This window comes from Arachis hypogaea, chromosome 5 (genome assembly GCF_003086295.3).
Source record: "Arachis hypogaea cultivar Tifrunner chromosome 5, arahy.Tifrunner.gnm2.J5K5, whole genome shotgun sequence".
Classification (NCBI taxonomy): Eukaryota; Viridiplantae; Streptophyta; class Magnoliopsida; order Fabales; family Fabaceae; genus Arachis; species Arachis hypogaea.
In genome coordinates this window covers 8,438,977-8,459,955 of record NC_092040.1, presented here as the reverse complement: position 1 = coordinate 8,459,955, position 20,979 = coordinate 8,438,977, and the positions used below count along the sequence as shown (strand labels likewise).

At 32.8% G+C, this 20,979-nt stretch overlaps 2 protein-coding genes across 3 annotated transcripts; one reads left to right on the top strand and one right to left on the bottom strand.

Moving 5' to 3' along the window:
- The first annotated feature begins 547 nt into the window (after positions 1-547).
- LOC112800584 (uncharacterized) lies at positions 548-2,536 on the top strand. The gene has a single exon (XM_025842918.3). The coding sequence runs from the start codon at positions 1,073-1,075 to the stop codon at positions 2,267-2,269; it is 1,197 nt and encodes a 398-aa protein (XP_025698703.1). The 5' UTR covers positions 548-1,072; the 3' UTR covers positions 2,270-2,536.
- An 11,254-nt stretch (positions 2,537-13,790) lies between these two features.
- On the bottom strand, positions 13,791-20,268 carry LOC112800583 (zeaxanthin epoxidase, chloroplastic). Of its 2 annotated transcripts, XM_025842917.3 has the most exons (17): positions 19,397-20,268; positions 18,802-18,964; positions 18,598-18,672; positions 18,315-18,415; positions 18,116-18,231; positions 17,213-17,424; positions 16,969-17,060; positions 16,730-16,844; positions 16,520-16,623; positions 16,200-16,245; positions 15,997-16,061; positions 15,699-15,785; positions 15,455-15,509; positions 15,294-15,382; positions 15,119-15,203; positions 14,884-14,955; positions 13,791-14,223 (listed from the first exon to the last, which is right to left on the bottom strand). In XM_025842917.3, the coding sequence occupies exons 1-17, from the start codon at positions 19,927-19,929 to the stop codon at positions 14,221-14,223; spliced, it is 2,013 nt and encodes a 670-aa protein (XP_025698702.1). In that variant the 5' UTR covers positions 19,930-20,268; the 3' UTR covers positions 13,791-14,220. The 2 variants fall into 2 exon arrangements, with proteins under 2 accessions (XP_025698702.1, XP_025698701.1); XM_025842916.3 differs by lacking the exon at positions 13,791-14,223 and having other exon boundaries at positions 14,665-14,955; positions 19,397-20,181.
- Between the last annotated feature and the right edge of the window lie 711 nt (positions 20,269-20,979).

Sequence of the window (20,979 nt, the reverse complement as noted above, 5' to 3'; positions counted from 1 at the left end):
GGCTGATGGTAACTTCTCACCCATGCTTTTTAAATTACTAGCTAGCTTCAGATCTTCGATATGTTATATTTGGACTAAATTAGTGGTAGCAGCATGGGAGTTACCAATGCCTAAATTCCATCATGTGTTAACATTGATATTGGTACTTGGGATGGGACGCCAATTAATTGCAAAATTAACCATGCCTTCTTGTTCAGAGACACCTTCTCGTTAATCACTAATGATTATTGCTCTTCTTGACACTATATGGCGGAAAGGTGGAAAAATGAAAAGAAAAAGGGGGTAGACTGGTAGATTAGATTAAGGTTGGAGTATAAGAAGAATGTGGTATTATGATTGTGTGCTTGGCTTTTCGATTCCCCGCCAAACAAAATCATTATTACCGGTGGGCCACTTGATTGGTCATGTATAGTGTATATACTAAGCTGCACAAATAAGCTAACAGTAAATATCTTAGGTTAATTAATACGTATCCAATAAAATATTATTAATAGCGTCAAAGAGATTATGATTTATGAGATTAAGCGGTCCGCATGGAAGCTTTTTTATGGCAAAATATGTCACTCCCGTTAATAAAGGGACAACCTCCCAACAAAAAGACACCCACAATAGCCGTTGGCCCGTTGCTCAACAGCTATCATGCCATAATATCATGCATTACAATTTACCCGCTATAGTGCAAACTGGGTTATAAGTTATTTTCACCATAAATGTTCAGCTCAAATAATTTAACTCCATAAGCTAAAAGAGAAAGAAAATTCAATCCATCGCTTTCAAGTCACATAAATAAAATAGAAAAAAAAATGAATCGGAAGTGGGGTCCAGTATTTTGGTGCTATAAATTAGGGAGCTTTCTCAAACATGCCAAAGTCCTCTGCTCTGGGCTTGAAAAAAGCATCCCACTGCCTTCTTCTCCAACTCCAACTGTAACGCTCTTTTCAATCACATTCACTTCACTTGTTTCTCTCTTCTCTTTTTCTCTCCATGAAATACCCAAAACAAACTACATAACGGAACCGCCACCCCAAAACCCACAAAAAACATACATACCCACTTCACCAAACACACCATCATGGTGGACGTGGACCGGAGGATGACCGGTCTAAACCCGGGCCACATAGCGGGCTTGCGTCGCCTATCGGCCCGGGCCGCATCCGTTCCAACCACTTCCGCACCGTCCTCGCTCCCTGTAAGAAACGGCCTCCTTTCATTTTCTTCACTCGTCGATAAAGTCATAAACCATCTCCGCAACTCGGGCATTCAGGTCCAATCGGGTCTCTCCGACGCTGAGTTCGCACGCGCCGAGGCCGAGTTCGGTTTCGCTTTCCCGCCGGACCTCCGTGCCGTACTCGCCGCCGGACTTCCCGTGGGCCCTGGCTTCCCCGATTGGCGCTCCGCTGGTGCTCGCCTCCACCTTCGTGCCTCTCTCGACCTCCCTATCGCGGCAATTTCGTTCCAGATCGCGAGGAACGCTCTCTGGTCCAAGTCTTGGGGCCCAAGGCCAACGGAACCGGAGAAGGCTCTCCGCGTGGCGAGGAACGCGCTGAAGAGAGCGCCGCTTCTGATTCCGATATTTAACCATTGCTACATTCCCTGCAACCCTTCCCTCGCGGGGAACCCTATCTTCTACGTGGACGAGAATCGGATCTTCTGCTGCGGCTTGGATCTCTCGGATTTTTTCGAGCGAGAGAGCTTGTTTCGGAGCTCCGAATCGGATCCTCAGGTGTTGAAGAAGCAGAGATCCGTCAGCGAGAAATCCGCAGGCTCTTCCACGGTTTTCTCGCGGCGGAGTCTGGACGCCGGCGGCAGGACGCCACGGTGGGTGGAGTTCTGGACGGAGGCTGCGACGGATCGCCGGAGGAGGAACTCATCGTCGTCAGCTTCGTCTTCGCCAGAGAGATTCTTCGAGATGCCTGGAAGGTCAAAAGTACCGGGTTGGGTGGAGGAGTACATAGGGCAAATCGGGTCGGTTTTGAAAGCGGGTGGGTGGAGCGAATCAGATGTATCAGAAATGGTGCAGGTTTCGGCGTCGGGTTTCTTCGAAGGGGAGATGGTGGTTTTGGATAACCAAGCGCTATTCGATGCTCTGCTCTTGAAAGCGGATCGGTTCTCGGACTCGCTCCGGAAAGCAGGATGGAGCTCCGAAGAGGTTTCCGAAGCGTTGGGATTTGATTTCCGACCGGAGAAGGAGCGGAAACTGCCTAAGAAGCTTTCCCCGCAGCTCGTCGAGAGAATCGGGAAACTTGCACAGTCAGTTTCCCACTCGTGATACTCCAAACTCTGATTAACATTTTCTTTTTTTTTTTCAAACAAATTTTACTCTTTTTTTTTACCTTTAAAAAAATGGGGGAAATTACTATTTTGACGATTGGGGAACCGCGTTGTAGTATGAAAGAATGTGCACAAAATAGATGTTCTAAACAGGGATCAAAATTACATGTTGATGACCAGCCTATGCTTTAGTATAAATAAATAATAAATAATTAAATATGATAATTTCATAATGAATAATCCGCGGTTAAAATATTGCTGTGTATAGTGAAGTGTCTCTCTTTCAAATTCGTATCTATTTTCCTGTTTAGTTTATTCTTTAATCCCTCTTTCAGATTTGTATTATTATCGTATGAAATTTGATTGAGGAGTGCACGTGTGTATGATGATATACAATTATACATAGTGCTGTATGTATTTGTAAAGTATTTGATAGAAAAGTGAGGCTCACTCCAATCAGACAGAACATGCGGGTGGTAAGTGGTGAGAGGTGGGAGACAGCAAAATCATGAAATCATAACCGTCCATATACATTACTAGCTGTGAGTGCGTATATGACAGCAAATGTAGCTCTCGTCGTTTGCTACCAAAATCGTTTGAAAATCGTGTCGTTTTGGCACGGGGTGTGTGGAAGGAGAGAAAATACACTGAAAAAGGGGGCTATGCCAATGCGAGGGAGTGAGCTCAAAGGTCTCTTCTTTTCAGTGTAATTTCAATCTCAAAACCTTTTGACAGAGATACCATACTCTGTTTTCTTTGTTCTTTTTATTTTTCCTTTTTTGAGCCTCGATTTTCTTGGAATTTGAAAAAGAATGTACATGCATGGATTCGCAAGCAGGTATAACTGACACAATCCCCCCTCTCAGCTTTTTCAATTTTCCTTTCCATATTTCGTTATCCACTCAATTTTTGTGAATAAACAATTATTTCTGATAAAAATATATTATAAAAAATTAAAACTAAATTTATATCCATATAAAAAAAATTGTTTAATGAAAAAAATTAATTGTTAGATTTTTTTGATAATTTCATAAATACTTTTTTATTTTTTTCCCTTTCTTCATTTTTCTTCTATAGCCACTATCAATTCTATTGTAAAAATCTATCATCCCAATAGATTTATTTTTTTTATTTTCACTTCTCCCATACAATTATATCTTGTCACTTAACTTTGTCTTCGTTATTTTTATTGCTGAAAATGATCGCTCTATAATAGCTGTAGAAATCGAAAGAGTTACTATCAGACAAATTAATCTATCAATCAATTAATACACTTTTGACTTTTTTTATTTTTGCTAAACATCTACACAGGTCATGAATGGTTGATAAATTCTTCATTTTTGAATGCTGACGAGCATTAAGAATAAAATGCTGAAGATGAAAAGGCAAATTAATCTTCTCTTGTTCAATAAAGTTTTCGGGATAGTAGCGGTCAAAAAGAATAAAAATCTTAGCAATGTCAAAATTTTTGTAAGCATCTTTAGGCATGAGAGTAGAGCTCAAACTTAGTAGATCCATTGCTTGATCATTAAATCTGCTATTTAACTCTTGTAATTATTTATCAATTGTGACTAAAAATATCTCTACTCTAAAATAATGTGCAGCTGTACTATGATCTTTTTGGTGACGCGAGCATCCTTGCCTTGCTACGTAAAAAGCAGTTAAATAAGGAATTAGAATATCATGTTACTCACAAAATGATTTCATATTTTTTAATAATTCCTCTTATTTGTCATCTCTCATCTTTTGGATAAGTATTTTTCTTGGGTAAAGTACTAAATTGGTCCGCTACGTTTGGGCATAATCATGTTCTAATCCTTAAGGTTTAACGTGTTCTATTTGAATTCAAAAAAGTTTCATTTAGCTTCAATTTAGTCCCACCATGAGCTCAAAATTAAATAAATAAGGAAATATCCTACAAAACAGCAGTACAAGAATAAGATCGATAACCTGGAGAATAAATACAAACTCTAAAGGCACAAAATCAACCGTAGATGCATCAATACATTTATTTATCATTTTTCTTATAATTTAAATAAAATATTTTCTATAAATGATAAATACATGTTTTGATGTATTCACGGTTGATTTTGTACCTCTAGAGCTTGAACATATTCTTCAAATTATCAACCTTGTCTTGTACTACTGTTATGTATGACATTTCATTAATTATTTAACTTTGACCTCACGGTGGGATTACATTGATGCTACATGAAACTTTTTTGGATTTAAATAGAATACTTTAAACCTTAAGGACCAAAACAGAATTACGCCCAAACGTAAGGGACTGATTTAGTACTTTACCCTTTGTAGAATGAGCTAGTTGGACAACATTAACTATGTCTTGAGATTACTTTTGTAAAGCTTGACAAAGAACATCAGTTATTCTTATAATATCTTTCATCAAATGCAAGATTAATACAAACTCAAATGAGGTAGGTATTGTAAGCACTATTTGCATCACCACGTTGAGAATAATTTTATTTATCAACAATTATCTTTTGTAAAACAGTCAACGGTGTACTATACATATTAATCAAATTGCAAAAAGAAGAAAAATGAGAATTCCATTGAGTATCATTTGCTCATTTCAAAGTACCAAATTGATTGGCCCCTTTACCAGTTTTAAGTTTAGCAATATCTAATAAATAGGCAATTTCATCTATTTTGACAGTATATAACTCATCATATTACTTACTAGAAGAATAAATGATGTTGACGATGAAAGTCAATTTAAAAAAAAAAACTGATGGACAAGAATAATTTATCTATATACAGCAACTAATGCAAGTTATAATTGATGAGCAAAGCAGTGAATATAGTAAGTATAAGGGCCATCTTTTAAGAATAATACTTATAACTCATTCCATTCCCTTCTCATGTTGCTAGCGCCATCATATCCTTGACCACGAATATTAGAGACATGAAGACCATGTCGAAAAAGAATGTCGCACAATTCTTGTTTTAGAGTTAATGATATAGTATGATACAAGATAAAAAAAAACTCTTAAATAAAATCATGTATATCACAAATCACAAAATAAGTGTCATTTATTCTTTTTTGGATTCATCACGAGTTTAATTTCCCATAATGTAAAATTTAAAATCTCTAATTTCTTCATAAATATGCTTTCTCCCCTTATTTGGAAGAATATGCAAGATTTCTTTTTGAATTTGATGTGAAGTATATTTAGTATTATATGAAGCATTTTTTAACACAATTTTTGCAACTTCATCATTGTAAGATGCTATGAGTTTTATCATTTCAAGAAAATTATCTCGATTTCTTTTTATCCTGGAGTCTCAACATGACCTCTGAAAGCACAAACTTAAAATGTAAGCCAATGAATTGCATCAATGGAGGATTTTAGACGCAATCGATTCTTTTAAATTTTTTTAGAAGTATGAACCTTAATTACATTTTGGATGTGATTTGCCTGATTTAGTAAGTCTAGACATGCTCTAACTGCATTATTGTGTGGTGAGCAAGGATCTCCAATATATTTAAGAAAAGCACAATTCTTTTCATCATTAACCTTTTTCCAACTTCTAAATCCTTTACTAATAAAAATATCTTATCCATTATGTTCACTGAGTTTTTTGCTAACCAAATAACAAAATAAACAATATGCAGCATCTTCAAAAGGTGAATACTCTAACCATGAAAGAAAAACACCAAACCAAGCATATTGAAATTGTCTTAGATGCTTCGTACCAGATAGAGAATAATTGTCAAGATGCTTTTGATATGGATCCTATTTAAAATAAACTTGTATAACCTCATCTCTTTAGTTTGGGTGATATTGCCAAATTTAAAGCCATTTTTCAGGGTCTCATTCCAAAGAATTAAGAATTTAAGATCAAACTCATTAGATGCAAGTTTTTGAACCTTTAAAGGTTGTATCTCACTTTCTTCGTAATTCATTGAAGTAGAATAACTATCTACAAGTGTTGATATTGTAGAAATTATATTTTCTCCTTCTTGAATGTTAGCTTTCCTTTTAAAAAAATGTACAATTCTTTAATTTTTCATCGTTATGTTTGTACAAAAATTTGAATATATATTTTTTAAATTATATAAAAAAATTAAATATTGAAATTTATAATACATATTGATATTTTTTATCAATTTATACAAATACAAAGATATCAATACTTATTGAATATTCTGATATTTTTTCATAATATAAAAATTTAAATTAAATAAATAATAAAATATAAAATAATATTAAATTAAATAAAGGACAATTTACTATTATAAATAAATTGACCATCAATATTACCAGAATACAAATTTTGCAAAATGAATATCGAAATGTATTTTTTTTCATAAACTATGTAAACCGCGACAGAGGTATGCGGTTTACAAAATGCACGTAATCCGCTACAAGGGTGTCGTAGATTACGTTCGAAGCCAAATTGCACATAATCCGCAGTAGGGTGTCGCGGTTTGTGTGTGAATTGCAAATGTACATAAACCACGATAGGGGTGTAGCGGTTTATATTAATATGCAAAATGACTAGAAACCGCGACAACGGTCTCGTAGTTTCTGTGTATATGTGTTTTTTTCTCCCAGTTGAACATTTTTTCAACCGAAACCTTTTAAATTTAGCATAATTTTCACAAGCTTCAGTGCATCACCCATGTCTGACATCTCATCAGTGAAAATAGAATTGCACATCATTCCAATCATGGTGCCTGCAAATTGGAGATTGAAATCATCTTTTTATATACCTGTGAAATGGGACGCCTAAAAAATAGAGCAGTGATCATTTTTCTACTGTTAGCAGGCGAAATGACTTCCATTAGAATATTAGGATGGATAAGAAATGATCATATTGAATTTTACTATTTAAACAATAATAAGTTTGGATGTTTCACAAAAAGAGAAGGAAATTGTTAAGAATAGGTTTAAATTTTATTTTTTATTTTTATTTTTTATAGATAATTTTTATTTTCAATTTTTTACATTTAAATTTTTTATACCTTATTTTTAAATGTTGAAAATAACAAAAATATGTTGAGCAGGTCTATTTTTAAAATGTATTTTTTAATATTTTAAAATATAAATTATATTTTTATTAAATATACATTTTTAGTTATTCAATTTTTTATTAAGTTAATAATTTATTTTTATATAATATTAAAGATGAAATATATTTGTTGAATTTATAGTCAATTTAGTTTTAAAATTTAGGATTGAACAAGTATATTTGTTAAACTTTTTTATTTAGTACTGAGTACGTACTACCTGAATTAACAAAGTTATGGTGAATAATAGATTAACTTACTAGTCTTATTTTTAATGGTTGATCTATATAAATACAATTAATTATTTTAATATTGTAATTTATTTCATATTTGATATTATATAAAAATAAATTGTTAGACAGAGAACTTAGTCAATGAAATGAGCCAATAGTTAAAGAAAGCATAGCCGGCAAAAAAAATTAAATAAATAAACACAACATCACCGCCAAAAAATTGATCTTTTGATAAAATTAAAACAAAATAATCAAAAAGGTAGCGGAATAACATGAGAATTGGGGAGCATGATAAAAGAATCAAGCAATGCAGTGGGACTAATGCCAGGGTATAGTGATGCATGGTGATGCAGAGCAAGAAAATGGATATACAAAAGCGAAAAGGGTTGCGGTTCATGCATGTTGGCAATTTACACATAAATCGTGACACCCCTAACGCGGTTTATGTGATGATTTTCCTCCAACGTAATCCGCGACACCCCTGTAGCAGATTACGGTCACTTGTAAACTGCGATACTTGATGAGTAGATTTTTGTCGGTAAAGAATTCACAAGTAAATTCTAAGTATAGTTTCTAAACCAAAAGAGATTCCTCTCATACAAAAACTTGGTTGTCACAAGTAACAAACTCCAACAAAAATAATAGCCGAAGTATTCAAATCTCGAGTCGTCTCTCAAACGAATTGCAGGGAAGTGTTTTTGTTATTGGTTATGGGACAAGTACTTTGGGGCTTTGTGATAAGAGACATGAAAGATAAATGACAAGAAAGTAAAATGAAACTCAAATGTAAAGAGCTCTTGGCAAGGGATGAGAACTAGAAGTTCTATCCTCATTATCATCCTCAATTGTGACAAGAATTGTGCATTGCTCCACTTAGTCAACCTCTAACTACGAAGGAAAGTCAAACGGAAATAATCAATTTGATTCCTCAAGTCCTAGTCAACTCCTTAAGAAAGACTAGCTTTATTGGAATTCAAATCAACTAGCAACTTTTAATTATTAATCGACAAAAGAGTTTGATAACTCAAGAGTCTCTAATTACTCAACCAAAGTCAAGAGGAGAAAAATTTACTCTAGTATCCTTCCAATTATTTTGTCAAACATTTGGAAGGCATAAAAGAAAAGTAAAATCAAATTGCAAGAAAAGTAGATCTACACTACCAATCGTAAGGAATTAACAACAATAAAGCAAATCAACAATAAAGGAACATCAAACATAAATTGCATTGAAAGAAAATAGAATGAACAAGAATGCATCAATAACAAAGTGAACAATTACAAGAATTAAATGGTAAACTAAAGAAAGCAACGGTAGAAGAACAAGGAGTTGAAGAGGAAAAGTAAATCAAAGCATGAATTAAACCTAAATCTAAGAAATTCTAATCTACATCTAACCTAATTCTAGAGAGAAGAGAGAGCTTCTCTCTCTAAAAACTTTCCTAAAGCATTCCCTCCAAAATTCAATTATGACTTCCCCTCCCCCCTTTGACTCCTCTTAATTTCTGCATGAAATAGGCTCAGAAGTGAGTTGGATTTGGGCCTGGGAAGCCCAAAATTTGCCCCCAGTGTTTTCACTTTAATGAAGTCACGTGCGAGCATCGACGCGTACGCGTGGGTCACGCGTATGCGTCGCTTGGCAATTTTCATCCACGCGTACGCGTCATGTATGCGTACACGTCGCCATGCAACTTCAAATTCACGTGTGCGCGTCGGTGAATGCATCCCAAATCCTTGGTTTTCCATGATTTCTCCACTTTGCATGCTTTTCTCTTCATTCCTTTGATCCATCCCTAGCCTTTTCAACCTAAATTCACTTAACAAACATATCAAGACATCTAGTGGGATTGAAGGTGAATCAAAATTAATCAATTAAATGCCTAAAAAAGCATGTTTTCACTCTTAAGCACAAATTAGGAGAAAATTATGAAACCATGCTATTTCATTGAATAAATGTGGGAAAAGTGGAAAAAATCCACCTAAATTAAGCACAAAATATACCACAAAATAATGGTGCATCAATACCCCTATCGCAGTTTACATAGTTTATGAAAAAAATGCATTTCGATATCCACTTTTCAAAATGTGTATTCTAGAAATTTTGTGGGCCAGTTTATTTAATTCAGTAAATTGTCCTTAAATAAATAAAAAATACTTAATTTTTTATAATTGAACTCGTTTTGAGTGTTGAACAAAGGCAGACAAAGTGAATGTTGTTGCATGATCTTTTTTTATTCTTGTTTTTTTTTTACTTTAAGTCAAAGTAAAGTATTTAAACCAATTGAACTATTTTTTTTAAAGAAGTACTACTAATTTTTTTATAAAAAATTTTGGAAGCCATGGCCCTCATTGCCTAACTTAAGCTCACTCTATCTATGGCGAAGAATCTCTCTCTCTCATCTCTCTCACTCTCTCTGTATCTGCGGCTAAGGAAGGTCACAGTGAAGGTGAATTATGATTTCTGGTAGGAGTAGATCTAGTGGAATTGTAGATTTTGCATCATAGGTAGTGATGGTTATAGAAGGAAGAGAAAAAAAGAGGAATATTTACAAAATTATCAATAAAAATTTAAAAATAGGTCGTTTTTGTCGAATGAAACTTATCTTGTATGAGTATAATTTTAGTTTCAGTTTTTTATTGTCAATTTTGTTAGCATTAGAATCTTTTATGTCTGAAATGGCTATTTACTATTTTTTCTTTTGAAAAGTATGATTTTTTATCCTTTAAACATTTTTTTTGGTATATTTTTTTGTTCTACTTAAAAAATATATAATAAAAAATCACACTTTACAAAAAAAATATTTTAGAAATAGAAGATCCATTCTCCGTACTATTATAAATTTCCTATATAAATTATGGTAATACTTTGAACAATTGGCCTTTATTTATTGTAATAGAATCATCACATATAATATTTAGTCAAACTACAAAAAATGCACCTAAATTATTTTAGCATTAGCAAAAATACTTTTAAATTTTATTATCAATAAAAATATTTTTAAATAATTTAAAAATATGCCAAAAATACATAGCTATAATCAAAGACCTACTTTATTAATAGAAAAATATAATATGACTCATTTGTTAATGTTAAAGTCTCAGTTGTTACATAAAAAACTCGTTTTTCACCACATTCTTTTTCGTTAATATATAAGGTATGAAATTTTTGTCATATTTTTAAATAATTTAAAGACATATTTTTTTTATAACAAAATTTAAAAGTATTTTGCCAACAATAAAATAATTTAGATGTATTTTTAGTGGTTTACTCTAATATTTAGTTAGAGAGACTAATCAATGACATATATACATCCCAAGTAATTCGAAAAATTTTACATACAAAATTAGAAAAATTTAATGTAGATAATTGTTCTTTTATATATATTATTTGTCAAAAATTTATTTGTAGACTAAAATTAGTTATTATATATTTTTGTATGAATACATGTGTTATTTAACTTATTTTTAATGTATATTTATTATTATAATATATATTTTATATTAATAATTAATTTTAATAGTTGATTTTAATGTACACTTGATATGACTGATTATTTTTATAAAAAAATTACTTTTTATACAGGTAATTAATTATGTATTATCATATAATAAAAATAATTAATTTTTAAAGTTATTATTTAAAAAATATTATAATTAAATAATATGTGAAAATTTCACCATGCATCAAAATACAATTCTTTTTATGGTAACTGATTATTTAGTGAGTATTATATTACAGTTTGGGTTAATTGTTAGATGACGTTAGGAATAACGGTGAGGATGAAGGAAGGAGGGGCCACATGATTGGGACGAAGCAGATGATTCCGTACGATCAGAGGAGTAGAGAGCGCACAAGGTGTGCATGAAATAAATGAGTGTGTTGTTGTTTTACTTGTTAGTTTCTTGGCATCTTCGTCCATTTAGCTTTCAATGTGTTAGGCTAATAATTTGTTGGCTGACGAGAAAATAATGAAGCTCATGTTTGTATAGTTTTGGTTAGGATTTTGTCTTTGCTTGTTTTGTAAACATTTCAGGGAGCATCTCATCTACATAACTGCTCCTCTCCATGTGATGCACCGTGGATGCCATTGGTACGGAACACCCATTCATTTTCAAATTCTCATTAATTAGCTCTCAATTATTGAAAAATTATTTATAATCTCATGAAGTAGCTAAATTTGGATTTACCATAGATTATACATGAGCAGAAATGTCATTTCTCGTTGAAATTGAAAACAGAATCATGCAAACCCCAAAATTTTAAAAATCCGATAAAATAAGGAGAAACGGTAGCATTTAGAATAGAGAATGGAATCAATGAATAAATGCAGTGATAATGTTATGCTCCAACGGTCAGTGGAAAGGCAGCTTCGTAGCACAGTGAGTCATGAAACCGACCGTTGATCTAAATACTATTGGCCTCTCTGTCAACTGTCATGTGCCTTCCACCGCCAACCCCTCATCTTCTTTCCATCCACGTGACTTCCTCGTGCCTATTGCCAAGTCTCCATTCCCCAATAACATACAAGCAACAAAATGCTTATAAAAATATTATAAATATATATATAAAATAATAACCAAATTAGTTACGAGTTAAATTAAAAAATGTCTCTAAAATTGACTGTTTGTACCCATTTAATTCCTGAGATCTCAATTGTTATCTTAGTCTCTTTACCGTGAAAGATTAAATAAATCTATTCTCGTATTTTGGGAGATTAACTTAAACATTTTATAAATTTGTCTAATTGAAAATTTGAAATAATGCAATTAAAATCTTAAAAATTAACTTGGTGCAAATGGTTAATTTCAAAAATTATTTTAAAACTTAATATATTTGTATGTAATATATTATATTTTATATATTTTAAATATATATTTTATATTTTTAAAATATTATTTACGCACTATTATAATCTATATATAAATATATGTATAATTTAATTTATTTTAATATATATATATTATATTATAATATATATTTTATTTAATAACTAATTTTATTGTACACCTAATATAATTATTATATTTTAATATATATTTTATATAAATAATTTAATAATTAATTTTTGTATATACTTAACCTATTTAAACTACTAATTTGAAAACTGACATAATAACTTCTAGTTTGGTTGTTTTTTTGGGAAAACAGAAAAAATATATCACTGAAGTCTCTAATTCTTAATTAATGGAGATAATTTGTCTGACCAAATTTTTTTGGGCGGAGAAATTTATTTATTTATTTATTTATTGCAATTTTAATTATTGTTTGAATGATGCCTTAAAAACTGTAATGTATAAATATAACGATACTGATGGATGGGAACGAAATATTCAGATGGGCCCATACCCCCTTTCCATTGTTGATGCACTGTCATTAATTGGCATGGGCTTTTAGCTATTGCATCCATTCTGTGTCTCATCCATTTCAGACACAACACCACCAGATCCAAACTCTCCCATTGTGCAACAAATTATTCGCATGTTACAAATATTATAAATTAAAATGAGTCGTTGCAAATTCTCATAGAACACTTAATCATTTGTCAATTGTAGGGTCCAGTTGCGGTCATTTACTGGTGGCCGTTGATTGAAAATGGGTTAAAATTTAAAAGATGATGACAAGGGTGATTGATGTGATGGGAGAGATGCATGGGATTGGAAATGGACGGTGGTGGCTGAAGCTCTGTTAATCAATGTTAGGTTGTCATATTTTAGAGAAGGGTGGCAAGTGGCCACTTCCTCCCTTATTGTGTTTGAGAAAGCTAAGGGAGGCAAACTCTTTATAAACGCCAAGAATGACAATTGTGTGTGCACATTGGATTGTTACTGTTAGAAAATAATTAGAATCCATTAGTATTATTTAGTATATTTAAATATTTATTATAGGAGATTACGTCTTTATTATTACGATTCTCTTAGTACATATAAATATACTTTTATATTATATTATTCCAGACAACTTAAATACAACTCAATAATATACAAATTCTTTCTTCAGTTTAGTCTCTTGTTTATAGTGACTATACATTTTCTTTACATTGACCATAAATTGTTTGTGGAATCTTCCACCATTCTTCTTTTCCTGCTGTTTTTTTTGTTTAATTCGTCACCTACTTAGACTATCTTAGTTAGTGTAATAATAGTATGTGATTGTAGTTACTACTCAGATTTTTCACATTATAGTTTTGTTTCTATGTTAATTTGAATTTGAAGGAGCAGCTTTGGGTATATGCTGGTCAATGTCAACGCATGGTAGATCAATTTAAGATCAACATTATTGAATTATAAGTACTTTTGATGTGTAACCATCGAGGGGCCTATTCCATTGCCATTGATTAATTAATCAACAGCGTCCTTAGACAGCTTTCCCAAAACATTCGGCTTCGCCCATTCCTATAGCAACACAAGGTATCACTTCATAGTCACATAGGCAGTTAGGCACCCCCAATAATTTGAGATTCCATTAAATAAGCACCAATACTACTATATGTTAAGATAACATTGTTCTTAATTTATTTTTTTTTTCTTTTTTGTTTACATTTACTTCATATGTTGGGCTTGGTCTAAGTAGAAATTATAAGTGGTATGGGCATGTCACAATTGGTTTGTAGATCTTCAAATTTACCGAAAAGAGTTGAGTTTGGGAGGCTCAACATTCACCTGAGACCTGACATACAACCCACTCTGTCACTGTGACCATCAGAGAATGATTGTTGTTAGAAAAATTAAAAAACCTTGTGATTCTGTATTTTCAAACATAAATTTAAGTAATAAGTATACAATAATGTTATATTTATTCTTTTATTAGTAATAAGTATATAATCATGATTCTGTATTTTCAAATATAAATTTAAGCATGGTAATATTAGTCTCTGTTTGCTGCCTAACTTAACCCAACCCGTTTAGTGAAATATAATCCTGCTTTAATTTTATACAATAAGTACGATCCAAAAAATAATAAACAATGAGATCTCATCTCATGCATGATACTACATGTGTCTCTATCCAATTATGGTTTGTGAAACTTGCAAGATTTGTTCATGATATAAGAAACAATTAAATGAAGTTGAGGAACCATGCATACTTGAAACACAAGAAGAAATCAATCCATCACAAGAGTAACAAGATATCTATCACAACTTAATTTTTCTTTCCTCGTATCAAGTAATTTTGTATAATTTATTTCTGTAATTGACAATGGAAAGAGTTGTTTGTAGCATTTTCATGTTCATATCCTAATTAATGAACATGAACATGTTATAATTTACTTCCAACTGTGTGCTCTACACAACTTCTGTAACTTGAGAAATATAAACATAGATGTGTATTTGTATATAAAAAGAATCATACTTGGTATATTGGCTCCCCTTCCCTCTGGGATGCTCTTGGAGCAGATCTTATCACCTTAACCCGAAATGAAGCCTGCAAAATTTGAAGCATGGACAATGTAACCAAAATCAAGTGTGTATGAGTATTATTAGCTCAATAGTTCAGTGTAAATAATGCAACTACTTCTTAAGGCATTTATTTATAGTGTGTACTATAGTATAGTCTACAACAGAACGTAGGTATCATTATTGATCACCTTTTGTGAACCAAAATCAATCACATCCGATGGGCGCACACGAGCTTGATCATTTGGAGGTATCCGGTATCGCCTTCCTTCATTGCTGAAATTATTATGGCAATTATACAAATTTAAAATATATTTAGATTTTCAAGAACTTCAAACTTAATAACCTCAAGTTTGTTTTACTTACTTAGTGATCCAGGTGCCATGAACACTAAGCAGATCGGTCAAGAAAAATGCACCGTCCTTATAGCGAATTTGAGCATGCGTCTCAGAAACCTTATAGACAGAAGCTTGGTTGGTCATTTTCAAGATCATTGTATTAATTCAGTTCATGAAAAATTCTGTTACCTCAGGTAAGGGTATTGTAATTGAAATGCCCGGGTAATCTTCTTTCTGTGTGTTCCTAAAATCATGATAACATATTATAGAGAATTAGTTGAATCTTTGAAACCACATGCTAAAATGTGTTAGGTACATACACAGTCACATCCTAATTAATTGTTTCCTCTTTTGTCCAGAATCCAATGCATAGTAAGTACAATTTCATAATTATTAGCCTCTAAATTATAAGAAGATGGAATTGAAGGCATACCCGATTATGCAGGGTTTCATCTCATCTTGAATTAAACTTATGGGATTCAAATGACCTCCTTCATCTCCGCATGGTAATAAAAACCACCTATAAATCAGTAACAGTTGTTAACTGCCTAAACGATGTAAAGGGAGCTAAGAAGGGAAAATCTATTAATGAGTTCCTCTGTTCCTATCCTCCATTCTTCACAGACTTCTACCTTATCTATTTACCATAACTGGAATCAGGTTCTTAGTTATGAGACCAATGTGCTAAGCATGATATTAGTTAATAAATTCATATGGGGTCATAGACTTACTCTCCATTAATAGTACGCTCAAGAGCATCATCGTCTACAAACCATGTGTGTAACTGGTCATTTGCCTTCATACATAACCAAATCAAATGCCTATTAGAATCCATATCACAATCTGATAGACATAATCAATAGAATAGTCCAGGTGTGTCATTAATTTCTTCTTGGTAACAAAGTATAAAGGAAACTGTATTTGAGTGGCATACTTTGTCTGAGAGCCTGCAACATACTGGTCTACCTTCAAGCTTGGAGCTGCAAAAGTAGCATCATCTTCATGTTGCAAATAAATGATAAAACAAAAATCGCAAGACATTTTTCAATTCTTATTGTCTCCAAACAAAACCTGAAAATTACTTTCCAGTATTATCAATTTCTTCAACCTCCACCCTTTTCAAAGTAATCATTTGTCTCATTTTATCTTGCATGAGTGGACTGGATTGGAGAAAGAACAACTCCAGGTAAAACGATGGAAAAGAAATTAATGAAAAATGATATATAGCAAAGAAATGTATGCTTTCATTATTACCTATTGCCACCTAAGACCCAACTCAACATCATAGGCATCATCTTCTGAATGAAAAACTTTCCTCCAACTCTTCCTGGGTGTGGTATCCGATATTTGGTCAAAAACTGCAGCATGAGGAAAGAAATCGTGCTATTTTTAGCAGCATTTAAATTTAAAGTGTCGCCTTCAGTTTCTTCTTCATGATGCCAATTATGAACAAGAATTTCCTACCTCTAAAGGGCCAAGACCAACTCCCAAGTATGCTCTGTAGGTGGAAGCCATCATAGCTGCCATTCTAGCCATTCCATGAATAATGGCAACTCGTAGCCTTCTTTCTCTCTCGTATCTGAAAGCAACAATGCCAAAACATATCTATTATCAAATCAACATTCAGAATTGATTCCTGTACAATTAACCATTATGTTCAAAAGCCTTATATTCAAATCAATAAAATGATGTGTTTCCAATACCTCCTCAAGGAGGAGTTAATGTCAATCTTAGATCCTGATTTTATACTTTGTTCCCAAGCATTGTCCAACTCCCAAGCAAGTTGATAACCATCCTGTAACAATAAGATAAGCCAGACAAAGAACTTTTTACCTTGCAGTTTGAAAAGTTCATTAACTACAAGATCTGCAAATGTGCAAAATTGCTCAAGTTAATTGAGAAATGAAAATAAATTCAGATTTCATTGAGAGAGATGGAAAAATAAACCTCAATAGCCATGCATCCTCCTTGGCCCATATTTGGTTGCATAGCATGGATAGAGTCACCAAGCAAAGTCACACATCCCTTTCCCCAGGTCATTGTTGGTGTCCTGTCGTAGATATCTCGCCGCAGAATAGCCTCTTCTTCTGTGGCAAGTAGCAAATCTGTTACATTATCACACCAGCCTTCGAAGATCTTAAGCAGCCTTTCCTTTTTTCCTGCCATGCAGAAGAATTAAGAAGTTAGGATCATATAATTTTTGCACAAAAGATTATTAAAAGAAGAAAGAAAATTCGATTATTAGAAAGAAAATTCGATTATTTTTCAAAGTCATTCAATCCAATATCTTCAGCGCTGCAATTACTGGAATGGAACTCAGTTAATCTGCATCTTATCTGATATCAAGGCCAACATTATTGACACAAGTCTATTGATGTCAACAAATTAGAGAGGATTAAAAGGTCAATAATCAAGGAAGAAATATAGTCTAATGAAGAATGGACTTGAATGGCATTCAGGTGCACATAATAGTCCAACAAAATACAAACATCATTTAATCTCAAACTAATTGTGTTACACAAGCTTTCTTAAATAATCAAGGGTATTGCAGCTTTTCTGCCTTGCTTTCCATTTTCCATAATATTACAGCTCAAACGTCTTGGTATCTATCTGTAAAACTACAGCATAAAGTTGTTAATATCATTGATGATATCCATACAACTATCCATCATGAGAAACCTAATAGTTGAAAATTTTCCTCTCCAGGTATACAACTTTTGAATCAGTTCCTTCATCTTCTATATACTCAAAGATAGCATTAGTTTTGCTTATGGAAGGACAGAATAGTTCAAGAATTATATCTATAAATTGAACATATAGAAACTTCCCGAACACATTAAGAGCACATACCATTAGGGGCATCAACACCACCAGCAGGCTCTTGATGAAATGCATACCATTGCATCTTTCCACCACCAACATCTGAAGATACAAAGTATTGCTTGTGTCCTAAAAATACCCGATACCTTTCCGGCAAGGGAGGCAGAAGTAAGCTTCTTAGAAGGCCAGGGAAAATGAACAAATTGTCATGTAAGGCAAGATTTCTTACCCAACAGATTCAATATCAGCAGGCACAAAATCTGCAATACCAGTATAACAAGTGTAGCCAGAGTAAGTAGCTTCTGTCACCCCAAATAGCTTCTTCCTCACCTATTCATTCGTAAACAACAAAATATAGAATTATGGGGAAAATAAGATATAGAATTATGGCCATAAATATGTAGAATTCCTCTGTAAACCTTGATTTCTATTGGGGCCTTTGTTTAGTGGGGGAGGGGGTGTTAAATTACTTACAAAAGAAAAAGCTTGGAATTAAAGAAATTCAATAAGACCTTGGACCATATACCATCTGCTCCAACCAATAGATCTCCCTCATATTTCTGACCGTTCTCCAGCTGAACTGTTACCTGTAATGGTGGATGCACAAGTTATAAACAAAAAATATTTAGTCACTGCCAATGTATTTACTTGAAGAAAGAAATAGAAGATTCAGAAGATCTTCCACAATAAAAGCCATTGTTATTGTTAGGAATGACCTTGTTTCCATGATCAATAAAGTCAACAACATGGCAGTCATTCATAATGGAATCTTCCCCAACTGCGCAAGCAAGGATTTCTTGCAAGGCCATTCGACTAATAACTCTAGTGACTGGAAGCCCTCGTTCCACTGCAGGAGTGAATGTGTCAAATTTGATGTACCTGATAACAAAATATCATTTCAATTTATGATACTACAAGCTGACATTTTATTTAAATGCAAGTAAAAATGACAGAAAGAAAAAACGTTTATTCTAGCTCAAATATTAAGGAAGTAAGATTGTCTATATGCTGGAAACTGAAATTGATATGTTTACTTTTATGCATGCAGTGAAGATTACAAATAAGGGATGTACTAATCCAGAGAGTTTCTGAATCATCTATAAGCAAATTTTCTATTACTTTCTATTTTCATTTTTTGACATGTAACTTGCCAAATACTCTAACAGTGCTGATAGTCATAAGTGCATAAGTTGTCACAGTTGTGCCATACCGAGAATTCTCTCAAATAGCTTTGATCACTTACTTATAAAGCTGAAAAAAAAAAGATTCATAATCACATAATATTTATATATGAAGAAAAGTTTGAGTTACCAAGAGCCAGAAACCCCATCAACAAGGCCATTGATCCTATCACCAGTGATGCAACCAACTCTCATAACTTGATCAGCAACATCCAAATCAATGGCTTCTAAAGCAGCAAGAGCATTGCTCTGTATCTGAATTGGACCCCTATACTGACCCTCCCCTCTTATAGCACTCATATCTTTCTCAAACACTATCACCTCAAACCCCTTTCTCTTTGCAGCCAAAGCAAGAACCAACCCCCCAATCCCACCACCCGCCACAAGTATCCGAAGCTGCTTCTTGCTCTGAGCCTTTCGATCCCCACCATTGTCAGCCACAGTTTGATGCTTTGGCTTCGGTGCTGCCTCGGCCACCGTGGCTTTGACAGGCCTCAATTTCTTGTTCCTCCTGGGCTGCTGATGCATGGTTGTAGTTCTTGTTCTGCATCCAAAGTGGTGATACCCATTGAAGGTGACAAAAATTGACACATCCTGCTTAGGGTGAATTGAGATAGCTGCCGTGGAAGGGTTGAGAGTGTTGTAATACAAAGTAGAAGCCATTGTTGACACAAGCCTGTTACTGTAAAAGACAAAAAAAAGAGAAAGTTTATATTATGATATATGCAACAGAAGGCACAGGCATATGCGTGTTTTTTTTTTTTTTTTTTGTTCATAGATACAGAATCTCGAATTCCCAACTTTTAGATAAGTATAAAAAAAATTATATCATTTAAATTATAATTTGTTGCTAAACTTATGCGTGTTGAGTCCACTGTACCAAACAAATTAATACTATAATATGGTTAAATTATACAAAGCTTGAGAGAGAGTAAGTGAAGCAAGCATTAACAAGAGTCAACAGGGAATAAACATTAAACAAAGAAAGCCAAAGGTGTTTTCTAAGGATAAAATATTTAAAAAATATTATTTGTATATTAAAATTAGTCACTAAAATTAATTATTAATATATTTATATATAAATATATATTTAATTTAATTTATTTTTAAAATATATTTATTTTTAAATATATTTTATACTAATAACTGATTTTAATAATTAATTTTAGTATATACATAATATATTTAAAATATTAATTGCATGGTGGTGTTTGAGTATATCATCTATACAAAATGACTAAATGAGCATGTTCTGAGTTTAACCGGTAAGACAAAAAGAGTGGGAGAGCAATCATGGAGAAGGCAAGGCATGTGTCAGTGACAAGTGAGTGGCACATTCATGTGTTTGAGAATTGAGAACCTTAAAGTACCATGTGTGCAGGGACGGGCCTAGGCGCATGAGACAGGGGCACTTGTCCCCACTAAATTTTAATTAAAAAAACTAGTTTAGTGCCCGCGCTATGCGCGATTTGTGTATTTAACTATTTATCGTATTATATAATTGAATTATTATATATATAAATATATAAATAAATTGTGAAATGGAATGATATGATTTAATAAGAATAAATTTTAAAAACAATGACTTCAAATTGACTCCAAATTAAATATTATTTCGTATAAGTTAATAATTGGTATAATGTATACATTAAAATATTCGTTAGATCGATGATTTCGATTCATAGAAAATTCATTCAAGTAAATGGTCTAATT